Source organism: Rhinatrema bivittatum, chromosome 1 (assembly GCF_901001135.1).
Source record: "Rhinatrema bivittatum chromosome 1, aRhiBiv1.1, whole genome shotgun sequence".
Lineage (NCBI taxonomy): Eukaryota > Metazoa > Chordata > Amphibia > Gymnophiona > Rhinatrematidae > Rhinatrema > Rhinatrema bivittatum.
Genome location: NC_042615.1, coordinates 539,232,057 through 539,251,436, shown reverse-complemented (window position 1 = coordinate 539,251,436; position 19,380 = coordinate 539,232,057). Strand labels below are relative to the sequence as shown.

At 49.6% G+C, this 19,380-nt stretch overlaps 1 protein-coding gene across 4 annotated transcripts in view; it reads right to left on the bottom strand.

Annotated features, from left to right (window-relative positions):
• Window positions 1–19,380, bottom strand: part of ECPAS (Ecm29 proteasome adaptor and scaffold) — a 338,465-nt gene that overhangs the window by 161,442 nt on the left and 157,643 nt on the right. For all 4 annotated transcript variants that reach the window (XM_029614666.1, XM_029614656.1, XM_029614672.1 and 1 more), the window contains exons 20-21: window positions 9,017–9,151; window positions 7,653–7,818 (exon numbers count right to left, since the gene is read on the bottom strand). In XM_029614666.1, the coding sequence (XP_029470526.1) occupies window positions 7,653–7,818; window positions 9,017–9,151 (301 nt within the window). The remainder of the gene's footprint in view (window positions 1–7,652; window positions 7,819–9,016; window positions 9,152–19,380) is intronic.

The window sequence follows — 19,380 nt, the reverse complement described above, 5'->3', positions numbered from 1 at the left end:
TTGAGGACATCCAATAGCTTAAGCTCTCGAGCATGCTGCACAGAAGCATCCAATTCTTGGAAAGCTGGGAGCTCAATAGTCTGATTAACATGAAAGGCAGAGACCACCTTCAGGACAAAGGAAGGAATCATACGCAACGTGACTCCAGAATCCGATATTTGAAGGAAAGTGTCCCTGCACGACAAAGCCTGTAATTCAAAAATCCTCCTGGCAGAACAGATGGCCACTAAGAAAACGACATTGAAAGTCAAGTCCTTAAGGGTCGCTCTCCGAATTGGCTCAAATGGAGCGTCACACAATCGCAGAACTAGATTAAGGTTCCAGGGGGGACAGACTTTCCGTACCGGAGGTCACAAATTCTTAACTCCCCGAAGGAACCTCTGCACATCAGGATGGGAAGATAAGGTGTAACCCTCAACCTTCCCTTGCAAGCAGGTTAGAGCCACTACCTGTACCCTAAGAGAATTAAAAGCAAGGCCCTTAGCTACACCCTCTTGTAGGAAACACAATATGTGAAATATCGAGGCCCGAACCGCCTATAACCCTTGGTCTGTACACCAAGCCTCAAAAACTTTCCAAACCCGAACATACGAGAGGGAGGTAGACTTCGGCCAAGCCTGCAAAAGCGTAGTGATCACCGGCTCTGGATATCCTCTCTGCCTCAAGCAATGCCTCTCAAAAGTCAAGCTGCTAGACAAAAGCGATCTGCCTAGTCGGAAAATATGGGTCCCTGATGGAAGATGACTGAGGCGCAGTGGACCATCCACAGCTAGATTGTTGAGATCTGCGAACCACGGTCGACGCGGCCACTCCGGGGCTACCAACACCACACTCCCCGATGCTTCTCTATGCGGCGCAACACCTTGCCCACTAGAGGCCACTGAGGAAAAACAGAGTAGGATCCCCTGAGGCCAGGGCACTACCAGAGCGTCGACCCCCTCGGCCCTGTACTCCCTCCTGGGGCTGAAAAACAGAGGAGCTTTCACATTGAGCCGAGTCGCCATCAAATCGACGTGAGAACAACCCCACCGCTTTCGGATGAACTGCATTGCTGACTCCGCCAATTCTCATTCGCCTGGATCTAAGCTCTTGTAACTGAGAAAAATCGGCCTGCACATTGTCGACGCCCGCGATATGAGACTTAGCTAACTGAACCAAGTACAGTTCCGCCCAGAGAAACAGCTCCTGAGCTTCCAGGGCCACCCCCTGACTCTTGGTGCCACCCTGACGATTGATGTAAGCTCCTGTTGTTGCATTGTCCGACAGAACCCTGACCAAGAGGGTGGAAGGCCCGAAGTGCCAGCCGCACTGCCCTGGTCTCCAACCGATTGATAGGCCATGAGGCTTCTGCTGCCGACCAAGTGCCCTGGGCTGACTGCCACTCGCAGACCACCCCCCAACCACAGAGACTGGCATCAGTAGTGAGAACCATCCAATCCGGAACTTCGAGACTGACACCACGCTGCAGATTGGACGACTGTAGCCACCACAAGAGGCTGCTCCGTGCAGATGCATCCAGCAAAACCGGTAAATGAAAAGCCTGACACAGAGGATTCCACCTCTCCAACAGAGTCCTCTGAAGTGGACGCATATGCGCGAAGGCCCACGGCACCAATTCCAGCATTGAGGCCATCGATCCCAGAACCTGCAAAAAATCCCAGGCTCTGGGCACCCTCAATGCCAATAAGTGGCAAACTTGTGACTAACTTGAGCATTCTCTCCTCCATGAGAAACACTTTGCCCTGCCTCGTGTCGAAACGAACCTAGAGGTAGTCGAGTGTGAGTCGGCTCCAAGTGACTCTTCACCCAATTGACCACCCAGCCGAGAGACTCTAGCAGACGAATAACTTTCTGTACCAAAGAACGGCAGCCATCTGACGATTTCTCCTGAATCAGTCAATCATCAAGATAAGGGTGCACCAGCACTCCCTTGTGGCGAAGAGCCGCTGCCACTACCACCATCACCTTGGTGAATGTGCAAGGAGCCGTGGCCAGCCCAAAAGGGAAAGCCTGAAACTGGAAATGCTAATCCAGCACTGCGAACCTCAGGAAGCACCGATGATCCTGATGAACGGGGATATGTAGATACGCCTCAGTCAGACCCAGGGAAGCCAGAAACTCCCAAGTGCGCACTGCCGCAATCACCGAACGTAAAGTCTCCTTGCAAAACCGCAGGATCTTTAAAGACACATTGACTGGCTTGAGGGCCAGAATGGGACGAAACGTGCCCTCTTTCTTTGGCACCACAAAGTAGATTGAGTAACAACCCCTGCCCCACTCTTGCAGAGGAACTGGGATTACCGCCCCCAACTCGCACAACCTGCGCAAAGTCTCCCGAACTGTGTGACGCTTTGCCGAAAACCTGCAGGGGGAGACCAAGAACAGGTTGCAAATGGGTCATGCAAACTAACGCATAACCATCTCTTATTACAGTGAGGACCCACTGATCCTGGTAATCTTGGTCCACTCCTAGTAAAATCCTGCTAGACAGATCCCTATATAGGGAATGGCGGAGTGAACTGGCCTCGCTTCACTGGGAGGACTTGACCCCAGTAGCTCCCCTACCCGTGGGAGCCCTGAAAGGCCTCCGGCCGCCCCAAAAGGACATACCCCAATTCGAGCCTCGAGGTTGAAAAGGTTTCTGCGACACCACGGGACCTCTAGAAGGACAAGATCTTCTGCCATCCCAAAAATGCAACCGGGACTGAAAAGCCTGCCGATTCAGAGGCTTGTCCTCTGGCAACTTGTGCACCTTCGTTTCACTTAACTGCTTCATCAGCTGTTCCAACTGCTCCCCAAACAGACGACCCTTGAAGGGCAAGGAACTTAACTGGGCTTTAGAAGACACATCCACGGACAAATGATGGAGCCACAGCAAACATCTGTCTGCTACAGCGTAACTCATAATCCAAGATAGCAAACGCACCAAATCAGAGAGCATCTGCAACATATGCGACAGACGCCTCCACGTGATCTGCTTTAGACACCTCAGCCCCTGGTTGTGTTTGCCTGTCCTGAAAACTCTGAACCCAGTGAGACATGCCCTTTGCTTAAAGCTGGAGTAAATGGCAGCCCGCAGCCCCAAGGCCACCCCCTCAAAAATATGTTTGAGATGAAGTTCCGAAATTCACCTGGCCGTACAGATAGCCACTAGAAACACTACATTCAGAAAACGATCCTTCAGAGCAGTCCCCTGTAGCAGCTCAAAAGGTGAAATACAAAAAAAAGCCTTAAGCACCAAAGAGGGTTCAAGAGGGGTACACCCAACTAAAAGGAGGTTGTAAACAATTAGCGCCCATCAGAAAACCACATCCGGATGGACCATCAAAGAAACTCCATCCACCTTACCTTGACAAAAACAGCTTAAGACTGCCATCTGAATATGAAAAGAGTTATATGCCAACCCCTTCACAAGCCCTTTCTGCAGAAACGCTCAATTTTTAGGACCAACACCCACGTCGGGTCAAGCCTTTCCTTCAACACACCAGACCTCAAACGCCTTCCACACCTTGACATAAGCCCAGGAAGTGAATGGTTGTCTGGCCTGAAGTAAGGCAGTAATAATTGTTTCTGAATACCCCTTCAATTGCAATCATCCCTATCAAAGGTCAGACCACGAGACAAAAAGCAATCCATCCTATCTGAAAAGATTGTACCCTGATGGATCAGCCCTTGAAGAAGACCTAACTTTAGAAGACCACTATGAGATTTACCAAGTCTGCAAACTAGTGTAACGTGGCCCCTCTGGCGCCATTAGTATACAACAGAACTCACCGGCCACAGAAGAACCAACACTTTGATATCTTCCGAGCTGCATTCTCGACTGCTCGCCTTGGCATTCTTCCTTGTCACCATGAGATCCCACTGAGGAACTCCCCACCTGGTCTGAATTAGCTCCATTGCTGCTGGCAATAATTCCCATTTTCCCAGGTCCAACTGCTGCTGGCTGAGAGAGTCCACCCTGGCTATATGGGATGCTGCCAGTACCGCCAAGTACATTTCTGCTCAAGCAAACAGCCGCTGAGCTCACTGTTGCTGCATTGTCTGTCAAAACTTGAACCACACGAATGATAGACTATAATGCTTGTATTGATGACCACCAACACTGAGCAGTCTGTCCTTGACAGGCTGGCATCTGTGGTCACTATTCCCCTATCCTGGATCCCCAACTCCACTCTTCGTTCTAAATTGGTCCAAGAAAGCCAACTAAAAAGGACTGAACCTGGCTATCCTTTGGAGCAGTGTTGGGAGCTGAAATTCCTCAGACAGCGAATTTGGAAAAAACTATATATCTGCGAATGCCCACAAAACTAAATCCAGCACAGATAGCACCCAGAACTTGCAAATAACCTGACACTTTGGGTACCAAAGCCGCAATAGGACGATGGACCTAAGCCTGCAACTTTGTCACTCTCTCTGCTGTGAGGAACACTCTTCTCAACCTGGTATCGAACTTTGCCCCAGGTACTCCAAGGATTGGAAGGGAATAAGGCTGCTCTATGCTAGGATCACTACCCAGCCAAGAGACTGCAACTCCTGCATCACCCTCAACACAGAATGATGTCTTCTGACTTTTCCTCGAGGAGTATCAAGAACCCTTCTTTTTGCAAGGCTGCAGCTACCACCATGGCTACCATCACCTTGGTGAAGGTTCAAGAAGAAGTCAGCAAGCCTAACTGTAGAGCTCCTGGAACTAAAAATGCTTGCCTACGGCCAACCGCAGAAGCTTCTGATGTCCTGAGAAGCCTCTGTCAGTCCGATGCCAGAAACTCCCCTTTACAAACCGCCGATCTTACTGATTTCAATGTTTCCAAGCAACAACGAGGTACCCGGAACACCGCACTGATCATCTTCGATCCAGAATGGGCTGTAAAGTGTCTTCTTTCTTTGACACTCCGAAATTGATTGAATATCTGCCTTTCCCCCATTTCTCCGGAGGCACAGTCACCATCAGCTCCAGATGCTGTAAATGCTTCTAGCGTGGTGTGCACGGCGTCTCTATACTTGCGATGTGCAAGGGGAACTCATGAGTCTTCTTGAACCGGACGAGGAAAATCTTAGGTAAAGCTACCTCTCATCACGTCCAGTACCCATTGGTACAAAAATCTTGGTCCACTCCTTATAACAAAAGGGCCAATCTCCCTCTGACCCCCCCTTTTTTTTTTTTTTTGAGAAGAGTAGACTAGCCTCCCTTCATTGTACAGCCTTACTGCCTCCGTCCCCTTGACCGGAGTTATCTTGAGTGGAATTACGCAGACCCTGTAGGGACTGCTGCTGCCCTGATCCTTGCTTCTGAGATGAGAAAGCCCCCCTGTTGGAGTGATACTTTCTCTTCGGCTTATCTTCAGGCAACTTTAGCCCTTGGGTCTCCCCCAAAATGTTTACTGGTTGCTCCAGATCCTAGCCACACACTAACCTCACCTTAAAGAGGAGATTATTGAGCTAGTGATCCGTTGATGAATTGCGTAACCAAAGAAAACATCTAGCTGATACTGCTGACACCATAATCCCGACTGACGTCCAAAACAGATCATAGGGCGAATATGCCACGGCTGCCTCCAGACATTCAGCTTGCCTAACTGAGGCCGAGGAAACCTGTCCTTTTGCTTGCAGGCTCTGCACCCACTGCAGCCAGTCCCACATGCCCAAGGCCAAAACCTCAAACATTCTTTTTAGGTAGATCAACCACTTCCGATCCTGAGCAAACTCAAGCGTGGCTGAACGCTCTTGCCCAGGTGATTTTTTTTAGTAACCTTGCAGACCAAAGTATCAGCCTCTGGCAGGGGGACAGAGCTTAGCCATAGCTCTCCCCACCTTCAGTCCCACTTGTGGAGTATCCCATTCCCAAAGAACCTATTTCTTTACTATTCTATGGAACAGAAATCTTTGGGAGCCCCCACAGACCTTCCCTGATGGGGTCCCCCCTCTTCATGGTCTGACCCCAGCTGAGAAATTTCAACTCCCAACTGTTCCAGCACATGTGGGATTAAAGGCCACAGCTCGTCCTTACTGAACCAACTTAACCTTAGCTGCCACCGAAGGGCTCCCTCCAGGGCCATCATCTTGACCCCTAAAGCTCTCTGAGGGATCCGCGCCATCAGCATCACTGCTCTGATAACCTTGAAGGTCTGGCAGACGGAAGAAAGCACTTGACCCTCCACCTGTCCACCTTAGCCTGTTGCTGGGGCCCCTGTGGAGGAGCACACTCGCCTGCTGTTTCCCTTTTTTGCTAAATAAGCTTTGTGCCTTAAGAAAAAAGTCCAAGGACATTCCTGCCAAACTGCTGGAATCTTCCCTCATGAGTTCCCCAACCTCATCACCACCTCTCTGGGTCTGCAGGGAAATCATACTGGACCAGCGATAAAGGAGGTAGGGAATCCCTCCCTTTCCCCGATTCTGCCTGTGACTGCCACATGATGACAAAATAGCCACTGTTCCGCGACTGGCTGTAGCAGGCAAGAAAGCTCAGCTGGCAATCGGGTGACAGTTTTATCTTGCGCTGCCTCAGCGGTTTCCCCAAGAGCTTCTCCTCCTGAGGCACATTTTAGGCATATACACCTCTCTCCACAGACCTTGCAGCCCGTGCTATGTCTCACGACCGCCATTATGCGCACACCTGCCTGAAGCACACTTTAGGCACATACACCTCGCCCCGCATTCCTTGTAGCTCTTGCTGCTTTCCGCATCCGCCATTATGTGTACACCTGCCACATCAAGCACTTACTCTTAGGCAAATACTCTTCGCTGCACTGGCCTTGCAGCACTTGCCGTGTCCCAGGGCCACCGCCATTATGTGCCTCACGCTCAACAGGAAGATGCCTGCCAACAGGCCACACTGAAGCTCCCCCGACCTGGGTGCCCAGTGGGCCTTGACCACTCGCTCTCCTCCTCTATCTCAAAACCAGCCAGTCAGCATCCGCACCGGTTTTGTTTTTTTTGTTATGTTTTTTTAAGAAGACAGGCCTGCGAAAAAAAAACCCAGAAAAAAAAAGGGAATACTTTCCTTGTGGTGATTCAGACGCCGGAAGTCCAGCGGGAGCAGACCAAGGGGAAGGAGGGAGCCATAACCACTGGCTTTCAGTCCCCTTCTTGACTTCAGGCCGAGCTAAACCAGGGATAGCAACCCCCTGCTCCATCTGAGGGATGGCCCACGAAGTTGCCTAACAACTCAGAGAGCCCACACAAGAATCCTGTTATGTCTATTCTTGTCACTTTTTTTAAATCTAATTCTCCAGACTGCAGGATTTTCACATCTACCATCTACTGGAGTCAGAGAAATACTGAGGGACTGCAGGTGGCACTCTAGCTTATGTAGCAGTTTCAAAAAAAGTTTTTGTTCTATGACTCCATCTGCTGGTAGGGATGCAAAACCCCACTTGCTGGACTGATCTGGGGTATGAATAGGAACAGTTGTTTACTCTTGTAAAAGTACAAAGACCAGGGGACACACAATGAAGTTACTGGGTAATACATTTAAAACGAAGACAATATTTTTTTACTCAACACATAATTAAGCTCTGGAATTCATTGCCAGAGGATGTGATGAAAGCTATTAGTATAGCTGCATTTAAAAAAAAAGGTTTGGACAAGTTCCTGGAGGAAGAGTCCATTAACAATTAAGGGAGTTGCAGAAATCCACTGCTGAAACTTACCGATTGTTTCCGTAGAGGTCTGTATGAGCTTTTCTTGTTCTGGCTTCATAGCAGTGTTGGGCTGCTCTAGGTCATGCAGTACCACAGTTCTATTTTTCTTTTTTGCCAAGTACCTTCCAACTATGTAGCCCAGAGCCAATAAGGATCCATGTTGTGTCTCAGGATTCTGCAATCAACAGTAAAGTTAAAGAAAGCCTGGGCTTTACTGAAACAATGCATGTACACATTTTATAAATATCTTCTTTATGTTTTTTTAAGCATTCTTATATTACACAACTCCTAAAATGGGGCCTGTTAAAAAATGGATCATAAATTGCATTAGACTAGGTATATAGTAAATGAAGTAGTACTGCAGTGTTTATTTTCCGGTCCTTGAAAGAAACCAAATACATGCCCATAGAGCATTTATTTCACCCAAACAGATATATCACATCACAGAGAAATCTATTTTTTTTCCAGGGAACAGGAAGCTAATTTTTACAAAATTGCACGCAAATTACCTGGCAAACGTGCGCATAACTTATACCAATTCTTCAAAGCAGACTTACGTGCATAAGTCCACTTTGAGAATTATCCCAGCAAAACTACATGCATGCAATGAATGACCCCTGCTATTTGGTGTGCATACTTTTGCAAAGAGAATTTATACGGATACTTTTTAAAATCCAAAAATATCTGTGCACAAGTCCCATCCCTGCCCACCCTACCATATGTGTGTACAAGTACACAGAGTGTGCATGTGTGAGTAATTTTACGCCTGTTGTAGGGCATGCAGTTTTCAAAAAGGGCCATTCCTGCATCATGAGAGGTCTTGAACGAGTAGATGTGACTCTGTTATTTACACTTTCGAATAATAGAAGAACTAGGGGGCATTCCATGAAGTTAGCAAGTAACACATTTAAGACTAATCGGAGAAAATTCTTTTTCACTCAACGCACAATAAAGCTCTGGAATTTGTTGCCAGAGAAGGTAGTTAGTGCAGTTAGTGTAGCTGGGTTCAAAAAAGGTTTGGATAAGTTCTTGGAGGAGAAGTCCATTAATGGCTATTAATCAAGTTTACTTAGGGAATAGCCACTGCAATTAATTGCATCAGTAGCATGGGTTCTTCTTAGTGTTTGGGTAATTGCCAGGTTCTTGTGGCCTGGTTTTTGGCCTCTGTTGGAAACAGGATGCTGGGCTTGATGGACCCTTGGTCTGACCCAGCATGGCAATTTCTTATGTTCTTTTATCTAGAGATGTCTCTATGAAAATTACCCACTAAAAGGTTTAATCCTTAATACTGACCATACTGGGAAAAACCAGAGTGAAAGTAGCACTTCCACACTGGATTTAAGTGGAAAGGTAAGAAAGAGGATAAACATTACATGATTCTCTTTAGTGGTTTTGAGAAGGCTCTGGATGGCCGACTTCATCTCCTCGCCAGACATCGTTGACACCACCACTGCATAAAGTTGTGCTGCCAGTTCACGCATCTCCTCCTTGCTGGTGTTCAGCAGCCCCTGAAAGCATTAGACGTGCACACACACATCAGCAAAGCTACTTACGCCCATGTGGCAAAACTAAGCCTTACCCCACCACAATTACGTACTGGACTCGCGTAGCATTCACCAGCGACAGATTTTGACAGCTGTATGGAAAACGCCTCATTTTAGTTTTTTTTTTAACCCAGCTTCTTTTTTAATTTAGCCAACAGTATAATCCTATCAGGATACCAGTGTCTCCCCTTCCCCTTCTTGCTCCCATGTATAGTAAGCACCACACATCTCCTTTCCTCTAAAAAGGAAGGAGGAACAAATGATCCAACTTCAGCTTCCTTGGCAAACAAAGTTCTTCATCTTTAAATTACATACTATGCAAAACAATTATAAGAAAATTGGTTCTTACCAGATAATTTTCGTTGGATCAGTCCAGACTCCTGGGTTTTGCTCCCCCCTCCAGCAGATGGAGACAGAGAAAGCTCTGACAGCTCTGCCATATATACCTGGGTGCCACCCACAGTCTGCCAGTATGACTCAGTGTCAAAGCAGCATGGACCAAAACAAACTAACTATATACAGGAACCATAAACTGAACTGGATCACTAACCCCAACTGTGACCCGAACCTATGAAACCGGGTAAACGAGACTGATTTTCAGACCAGAAATAAACAAACACCAAACGAGCGGACTTCTCCCTTATTTCTCTGTTTCAGAGCATCTCAGTATCAAACGGGCGGGATTCTGGACTGATCCGTAATACTACAGGAATGAAAATTATCAGGTAAGAACCAATTTTCTTTTCCCTGTACATACCCGGATCAGTCCAGACTACTGGGATGTACCAGAGCTCACCTACCTGGGATGGGATCTAGAGAGGCCTGCTCTCAGCACGCCTGCCCCGAAACTGCCCGCATCCGGAGCCTGAACATCCAAACGGTAATGCCTTGCAAAAGTATGCAATGATTTCCATGTAGCTGCTCTACAAATCTCCTGCGGAGAAATCTGTTGACATTCCGCCCAAGAAGCCGCTTGCGATCTAGTAGAATGTGCACGAAGGTCGACAGACAAGGGTTTACCACGTAGCAAATACGTGGAATTAATTGCTTCCTTCAGCCATCGGGTGGTTCATGGTCTTGGATGCCATATTACCTCTTTTCGGGCCACTCCAGAGTACAAAGAAGTGACTATAAATAACTATTAGTTACTTCCAGATAACACAACAGAGTTCTACGAACATTCAACTTCCTCAAGTCCTTAGAAAGTGGATCCGACCTATCCAGGTTGGAAAAAGATGGAAGCTCCACCGATTGATTCAAATGAAAGGAAGACACCACTTTCGGAAGAAAAGAAGGCACCGTTCGCAAAGACACACCAGAAACTGAAATCCTTAAGGGTTCCCGGCTAGACAAGGCTTGAAGCTTGGAAACTCTACGAGCAGAGGAAATAGCCACCAGAAAGACCACCTTCAACATGAGGTCTTTCAACGTTGCTCTCTTCAGAGGCTCAAAGGGCGGCGAACACAAAGCCGTAAGGACTAAGTTTAGATTCCAGGACAGACAGGGCAAGCTCACCAGTGGACGCACATGCTTCGCTCCCCTCAGGAAATGAGACATCAGGATGAGCAGCCAATGGTGCACCATGTATGGGACCATGCAAGAAACCAAGTGCCGCCACCTTACCTTTAAGGAACTACACAACAAGCCCTTAGCTAATCCCGCTTGAAGGAAACACAAGATATCTGAAATGGACGCGTGAGTGGGTACAATCCTCGATCTACGCACCAAGACTCAAATACCTTACAGACTCGAACATATGACAGAAGTTGAGGTGTTTCGTGAACGCAACAGCATAGTCACTACCTCATTGGAATAACCTTTGCCCTTTAGACGCTGCCTCTCAAAAGCCATGCCACTAGACAGAAGCGATCGGCCTGGTCGAAACAGATGGGCCCCTGATGAAGAAGGTTCGGAAGGTAGGGAAACCGCAGGGGATCTTCCACTGCTAAGTTGACTAAATCCGCAAACCATGGACGACGCGGCCACTCGGGAGCCACCAAGATCACCTTGGCCAGATGGTTCTCTATCCTCCTGAGCACCTTGCCTATTAGAGGCCAAGGAGGAAACACGTAAAGTAGTATAGTCTTTGGCCAGGGCAGAGCCAGCGCATCTACTCTCTCTGCTCTTGTCTCTCTTCGGCATGCAAAGAAGCGCAGAGCCTTGGCATTCTTGAACGACGCCATCAGATTCATGCATGGAGTGCCCCATCTGTCTCAGATGAGTTGAAAGGCCTTGTCCGCCAACTCCCACTCTCCTGGATCGAGAAGATGTCGACTTAAGAAATCCGTGTGAACATTGTCGACCCCGGCAATGTGAGACGCCGCTATGCTGACCAGATTCTGCTCTGCCCAGGTGATTAACAGACGAGCTTCCGCAGTTACCGGCTGGCTCTTTGTTCCACCCTGGCGATTGATGTAGGCCACCGTGGTTGCATTGACGGACAGGATTCTGACCGACTTCCCCCTGACAAGTGGGAGGAAGGCTTCCAATGTCAGCCGTACTGCTCTGGCATCCAGGCAATTTATTGGCCACCAAGACTCCTCTGAAAACCAGCATCCCTGGACTGACTTCCGCAGACAAACCGCTCCCCAGCCGGAGAGACTGGCATCCGTGGTCACCACCATTTAATCCGGTAAAACTAACGGAACCCCTCGACTCAAATTGTCTGAGATTAGCCACCACTCCAGACTGGATCGAGCAGATTCCGTCAGTGGCAGGAGCAGGTGGAACTGTTCTGACACCAGGTTCCAACGAGAAAGTAAGGCTGACTGCAAAGGTCGCATGTGAGCAAAGGCCCAGGGAACCAATTCCAGCGTTGAGGTCATTGAACCCAGCACCTGCAAGTAATCCCAGACCTTTGGGGAGTGCTTGGACAATAAGCGCCTCACCTGGCCTTGTAATTTGGCAATGTGGTCGGACGTTAAGAAAAAACTCTCCCCTGCCAAGTGTCGAACAAAGCCCCCCCAAAATGCCAATGACTGGGAGGGTATTAACTGACTTTTGGCCAAGTTGACCACCCAGCCAAGTTTCCTCAATAACTGCAGCACACGCTGGATCGCCACCTGGCAAAGCACTTCCGACTTTGCCTGTATCAGCCAATCGTCCAGATGTGGGTGAACCAGCAGACCCTCTCTGCGCAACTGCGCTGCTACTACCACCATTATCTTGGGGAATGTCCTAGGTGCCGTCACAAGACCGAAGGGTAGAGACTGAAACTGACCCAGGATGGAAAATCTCAGGAACTTCTGATGATCCGGCCTGATCCTGATATGCAGATACGCCTCCATCAGATCCAGAGATGCCAGAAATTCTCCCAGCCGAACCAAGGCAATGACGGACCTCAACATCTCCATCCGGAAACGAGGTATCCGCAAGCATCTGTTGACTCGCTTTAAGTTGAGGATGGGCCTGAAGGAGCCTTCTTTCTTTGGCATGACAAAGTAAATGGAGTAGCGGCCCCTCCTTTGTGCTGAAGACGGAACCAGAACAAATGCGCCGAGATCGATCAGACGCTGCAGTGTCCGCCTTACCACCAGACACTTTGTGGCATATCCACATGACAAGACCAGAAGCTGAGGTCGAGGTCGGCGTGCAAAAACTAAAGCATAACAGTGTTTTATCATAGAAAACACCCACTGGTCTGCTATGATTTTGGTCCATTCCTCGTAGAACAGAGACAGCCTGCCTCCCACCACTGGAATCGAGGAATGGACTGGCTGCCCATCATTGTGAATACTTTCCGGCTGGGTTAGACTGTGTTACCCGGTCTACCGAAACGTCGTCCCCGAAAGGACCGAGGCCACGATTGCTGTCTGCTAGAATTCTGTCGAAAGGAAGCCGTGGACGTTCGGGGTGCTCTTGCCCGGCGACCCCCCACAAAACCAGGTCCTAGAAGCAAAGGACCCTCTGGACCTTGGTTTGTCTTCCGGCAACCGATGAATCTTATTCTCTCCCAGGGACTGGATCATATCCTCCAGTTCTTTTCCGAAGAGTAACTTGCCCTGAAAAGGCAAGAAGCCCAGCTGGGACTTGGAAGAAACATCCGCCGACCAGTTCCTCAACCATAATAACCTCCAGGCTGAAACAGCTGAGACCATAGACTGAGCAGACGTCCGTAGCAGGTCATAAAGGGCGTCTGCGCTATAAGCAACCACTGCCTCGAGGTGTCCCGCTTGCAGAGCTTCTTCTTCAGGCAGGGATTCATTCACCTGTAGCTGTTGTACCCAGCGAAGGCCAGCTCTCAACGCAAAATTGCTACACATTGCAGCACGGACACCAAGTGCGGAAACCTCAAAGATCTTTTTAACCTGCAATTCCAGTTTTCGATCATGCAGATCTTTAAGGGCCGTCGACCCGTGGCTGGAATCGTGGTCTTTTTTGTAACAGCCGAAACTGCGGCATCAACCTTGGGAACCCGAAGAATCTCCAAAGCCTCCTCAAGCAGCGGATAAAGCTTGTCCATTGCTTTTGTGACTTTCAACCCCAAATCTGGGGTGTAACATTCCCTATACAGAAGGTCCGTGGCTGTAAAATGGAAAGGAAAAGATGTGGGCGGACCCCTCAGGCCCAACAAAACAGGATCCATGGATCATAAGCGAGATTCCTCCTGAGGAGCATCAATTCCCAATTCTCCCAGAATGGAAGGAATGAGAGGACCCAGCTCTTTCTTTCTGAATAGGCGAACAACCTTCAGGTCATCTCCTTTGATGACATAAGAACCACAAGCAGCACTCTGCTGCTGGTCTCTTTCGCCCTCTACCCCCCTCGGGGCTGGGCAGGCAGATCCTGCACATCAGGATCTGCGGCAGACGATTGTCAGTGTCCTCCTGTGGCACCCTGGTACACAAGGGGCGCTTCTCCTTAGGGGGTCCTGCAATTAGTCAAGAACCTGGACTGATGAAGGAGTTAAAGCACTGCCGAAGACATAGTGCGTGCCGAAGTACGAAGGAGATCATACAAAGCATCAGCCATATAGGCTACCGCCGATTCCATTCGGTTCGCCTGCTCGACTTCTCCCGGAGGGAGGTCCTGGGCCGTGAGCATCTGTTGAACCCAATAGACTAGAGAGTAGCTCTTTGCATGAGGCTGCTACATACTGCAGCCCACAGCCCCAAGACGGACACTTCAAAAATCCGCTTAAGCAACACTTCCAGCTTCCTATCCTGGAGGTCCTCCCTCCTCAGGCAAATCAATGTCTCAGTCTGCTGGAGGCAAGATGGCCGCCACTCCTGCGCTGATCGGGAGCGAGCCAGGCCTCTGCCTCCCAGCTGACTGACCACCACGCGGACGCTGTATGGCTGCCCCCTCGTGCCGAAATTGAGCACCGCGAAGGCCCCTCGCTCCCGGGAATACACTGGGAGCAGAGGCCTTCGTGGGAGAGCCGGGTCCCCGGCTCCCCACAAGCAGAACACACTGTCCTATGCGGAATCGGTAAGCACGCAAAGCAGTCGGGTGAACTCTCCACTCCCTCCGGAGGCCGGGAGAATCTTGGCAGGCTATGGCTGAGGAAGGAATCCGGCGCGTGTAAAAATAAACTCCTTCGTTTTTTGTTTTTTTAAACTTAGCCCTCAGTGAACAGCCAGGCTAAGTAAAACAGAGGAATTTTGGCATCTCTGAACTGTCCGAGGAGGGGGAGAGTGACCGGCCCACCGGTAAGTTTTCCCCCTCAGCTCACTGGGCTAGTGAACAAGTCTCCGGGAAAATGGATGTAGGGCAATGCCCTGCCTCGCCTGCCTGTAGCTAGCTGCTCTTTTTACTGTTAAAGGTTTTTTGGGGGGTTTTTTTGTAGAAACTAAATTAACCAACACTTTTTTTTTTTTTTTGTTTTTTTTAATTGATCTAGTCAAAGGTTTCTTGGGTTTTTTTTGTTCGGTGAGAAATTAAACCTGTCGGGAACGAATACCAGGAAATTTAGATAGAACCAGGTTATGCCTCTCAATCTAATGGAGTCCGAGAAATACTGAAGAATCGCAGGTGGCACACCAGGTTATATGAGGGGTGCTTTTCAGCTTTTCTCTGACTCCATCTGCTGGAAGGGAGGCATAACCCAGCAGTCTGGACTGATCCTGGTACGTACAGGGAACAGCATTTCAAACACAGCCAACCCAAGTCATTTCATAAACAGCAACAAATAACAGTGATATTATTCTCTATACTTCTAGACAGGATGAAGGGAATATCTTCTGCTCAATTTAGGGAGCTGTCTGCATAGAACAGGCCCTTGCTGGACTTTGGTATGAGCTCTTTCAGCAGCTTCTGCTGAGGAAACAATAGAGAGAGCATGGCCTCCATCTTTCAGGGGAACATGTCTTTTTTCTTTTTAGATTTTTGTGGCCCTACATCTAAAACCTTATTTAAAAAATATAGCCCAACACCTTGACTGAAAAAGGAGTATATTATACAGGTGTATGGATTCTGCCTAGACCAGGTAACTTTCAGGAATTTTATATTCTCTCTCCTACCATACCATAAGTTATATTGCTGCCTATTTTTACACCACAAGTTATATTGTTATTTAAAGATTTTACTATACCGACATTCATTAGATATATCACATCGGTTTACATTAAAACATAACAATAGCAAAATATGCTTTACAGAGAAAACAATGGAATAAACAGTGAGTTGTAGCTACAGGGGGAGGAACAAGGCGTGGGATTTGGGATAAACTATATACATGACACATAGATAATAACAAAAGTTTACAAATATATAGCCAATCCAAAACCTGCAAGCTTCTAATATGTAACGGGAGTTTAGGTAAGCTATATACAAAACACAGATAATTAAATCGTTTACGGATATTGGCAACTGGTTTGGGGGGGGGGGGTTTAAAGAGCGGGTTAAGTGTATGCTTGCAAGAAAAGCCAGGTTTTTAATTTTTGTTTGAATTTTTGTGGGCTTGTTTCTTGTCGAAGGTCATGAGGGTAGAGAATTCCATAGTGTGGGGCCTGCAGTGGAGAGGGTTCGCTCTTTGGTGGAGTTATAGTGGGTAAGTTTGGGTGAGTGTGTTTAAGGTTGCTGAGTATTGGGGTCGGGTTGGTCTGTTGGTGTTGCGGAAGACTAAGGAGTTATTTAGCCATTTCATATTTTGGTTATGTAGGGTTTTGTGTATGATATTGAAGGTTTTGTATTGGATGCGTTGTATGGGTAGCCAGTGTAGATGTTTGAGGATAAGAAAATTATTACTTACCTGCTAATTTTCGTTCCTGTAGTACCATGGATCAGTCCAGACAGTGGGTTATGTCCCCAATCCAGCAGATGGAGTCAGCACAAGCTTTGAGGGGGCGTATCCATATATACTACTACCCCCTCTGCAGGAGTTCAGTATCGAGTATATCAAAGCCCGAGTAGAAACCCCCGAAGGATCAAGTTTGTGGAAACAGATAATTAAAACAATTGTAACCGCAACAAGTAACTGCAAACATCCTACCAACTTGTAGGGAGCTGTGAAAAAAAAACAGCAAAAAAGAAACGACTGTGAAGACACAGAACACTGTGAGTAAGAAGTAGCGCAGAGCTGAGCAGGATCAAGAACCCAAACGCGGTGGGCGTCTGGACTGATCCATGGTACTACAGGAACGAAAATTAGCAGGTAAGTAATAATTTTCTTTTCCCTGTACGTACCTGGATCAGTCCAGACAGTGGGATGTACCCAAGCTTCCCTAAATCGGGTGGGGTCCTGCGAGGCCTGCTCGGAGAACCTGCTCGCCAAAAGTGTCCAGAGACCGAAGAGGCGAGGTGCAGACGATAGTGCCTCGAGAACGTGTGTAACGATTTCCAGGTGGCTGCTCTACAAATTTCTTGAGAGGATACCGAGCGAGCCTCCGCCCAGGAAGCCGCCTGAGAACGTGTAGAATGCGCGACGATGCCGGGTGGGGGAATCCGTCCCGCCCCAATGTAGGAAGCAGCAATGCCGGCCTTCAACCATCTGGCAATGGTCGTCTTCGAAGCCTGAGACCCCTTCTTAGGGCCGGACCAGAGTACAAAGAGACGGTCAGAGATCCGGAACTCATTTGTAGCCTCCAGGTAGAGGCGCAGAGTGCGCTTGACATCCAAGAGACGGAGAGACTTCGGCTCTGAGGAGGAGAAGGACGGCAACTCCACAGTCTGGTTCACATGGAATGCAGAAACCACCTTCGGAAGGAAGGAGGGAACGGTGCGAAGCGAAACTCCAGAGTCGGAGAAACGGAGATAGGGCTCTCTACTCGACAGAGCCTGCAGCTCCGAGATGCGTCGAGCGGAACAGATTGCCACAAGAAATACAGTCTTCAGAGTGAGATCCTTTATCGTTGCGCTGCGCAGCGGCTCAAACTGTGGTCCCGACAGGGAGCGAAGCACAAGGTTAAGACTCCAGGAGGGACAAGGGTCCCGTAATGGAGGACGCATATGCTTGACACCCTTGAGAAAACGAGCAATGTCAGGATGCTGTAGAAGAGAGCCCCCATCGCTCAACAGCGAACCAAGGGCGGCCACCTGAACCCGTAGTGAATTATAGGTGAGCCCTTTTTCCACTCCCGCCTGTAGAAACTGAAGGATCTGAGGTACAGAAGCCTTAGCGGGTCTTGTGGCCTGGCTGGTACACCGCAGCTCGAACACCTTCCAGACTCTAACGTAGGCCGCCGACGTCGACATCTTTCGTGCCCGCAGTAGCGTGGATACTACCGCCTCCGGATAGCCCCGACGCCGGAGGCGGCGCCTCTCGAAAGCCAGGCCGCAAGACAGAAGAGTTCTGCCTGCTCGAAAAATACCGGGCCCTGATGTAGGAGCTGGGGGAGGTGCCCCAGCCTGATTGGCCCATCGATCACCAGCTGTAGCAGGTCTGCAAACCAGGGTCGCCTGGGTCATTCTGGAGCGACGAAGATCACGGTCCCCTGATGGCTTTCTATTCTGCGGAGCATTCTGCCCACCAGGGGCCACGGTGGAAAAGCGTAGAGCAGAAGATGTGGGGGCCACGGAAGGGCCAGGGCATCCAGTCCCTCCGCGCCGCACTCTCTCCGGCGACTGAAGAAGCGTGGAGCCTTGGCGTTGAGAGCGGATGCCATCAGATCCAAGTGGGATGCTCCCCACCGATGGACGAGAAGTTGCATCGCTTTGTCGGAGAGAGACCACTCTCCTGGGTCCAGCAGTTGACGACTGAGGAAGTCCGCCTGGACGTTGTCCACCCCGGCGATGTGCGAGGCTGCTAGCCGGACGAGATGACTCTCTGCCCATTGCATCAGCAGCGCCGCCTCGAGCGCGACCTGCGGGCTGCGCGTGCCTCCTTGTCGGTTGATGTAGGCCACGGTGGTAGCGTTGTCCGATAGGATTCTGACTTCCCGGTTCCGAAGAAGCGGGAGGAAATGTCGCAGAGCTAGTCGGACCGCTCTGGTTTCCAGACGGTTGATTGACCACTTCGCCTCCACTGTGGACCACGTCCCCTGCGTGGCGCTTCGATCGCAGACTGCACCCCAGCCTGCTAGACTGGCATCGGTAGTCACCACCACCCAATTTGGCAGATCGAGGGACATGCCACGGGCCAGGTTTGGCGGATCCAACCACCAGCCCAGACTGTCCCTGGCATTCTGCGGGAGAATCATCTGGTAGTCCTGCGATACTGGTTTCCAACGAGAGAGGAGCGCCCACTGTAAGGTCCTGAGGTGCGCGAAAGCCCAAGGTACAAGGTCGATGGTGGACCCCATCACTCCCAGGAGTGGTAGGTAGTCCCAGGAGGTGGGCTCTGGTAACGCAGAGAACCGTCGTGTGTGATCCCGCAAGGATTGAGCCTTGTCCTGGCGCAGAAAACCCTTGCCCAGTAGGGTGTCGAAGGTCGCCCCCAAAAAATCCAAGCGTTGCGAGGGCTTGAGGGAGCTCTTGGAGCTGCAGCCACGACTACCAAGATCTTGGTGAAGGTGCGCGGCGCCGTCGCCAATCCGAACGGGAGAGCCATGAACTGAAAATGCTGGGCCAGGATTTTGAAACGAAGGAAACGGTAGTGGTCCGGGCGGATGGGAATGTGCAGGTAGGCCTCCGTTAAGTCCAGGGAGGCGAGGAACTCCCCCCGATGTACCGCCGCAATCACTGATCGGAGCGTTTCCATGCGGAACCGAACGACTCGAAGGGATTTGTTGACTTCCTTGAGGTCTAGGATAGGCCGGAAGGAACCGTCCTTCTTTGGCACGACGAAATAGATGGAATAGTGGCCCGAGCCCACC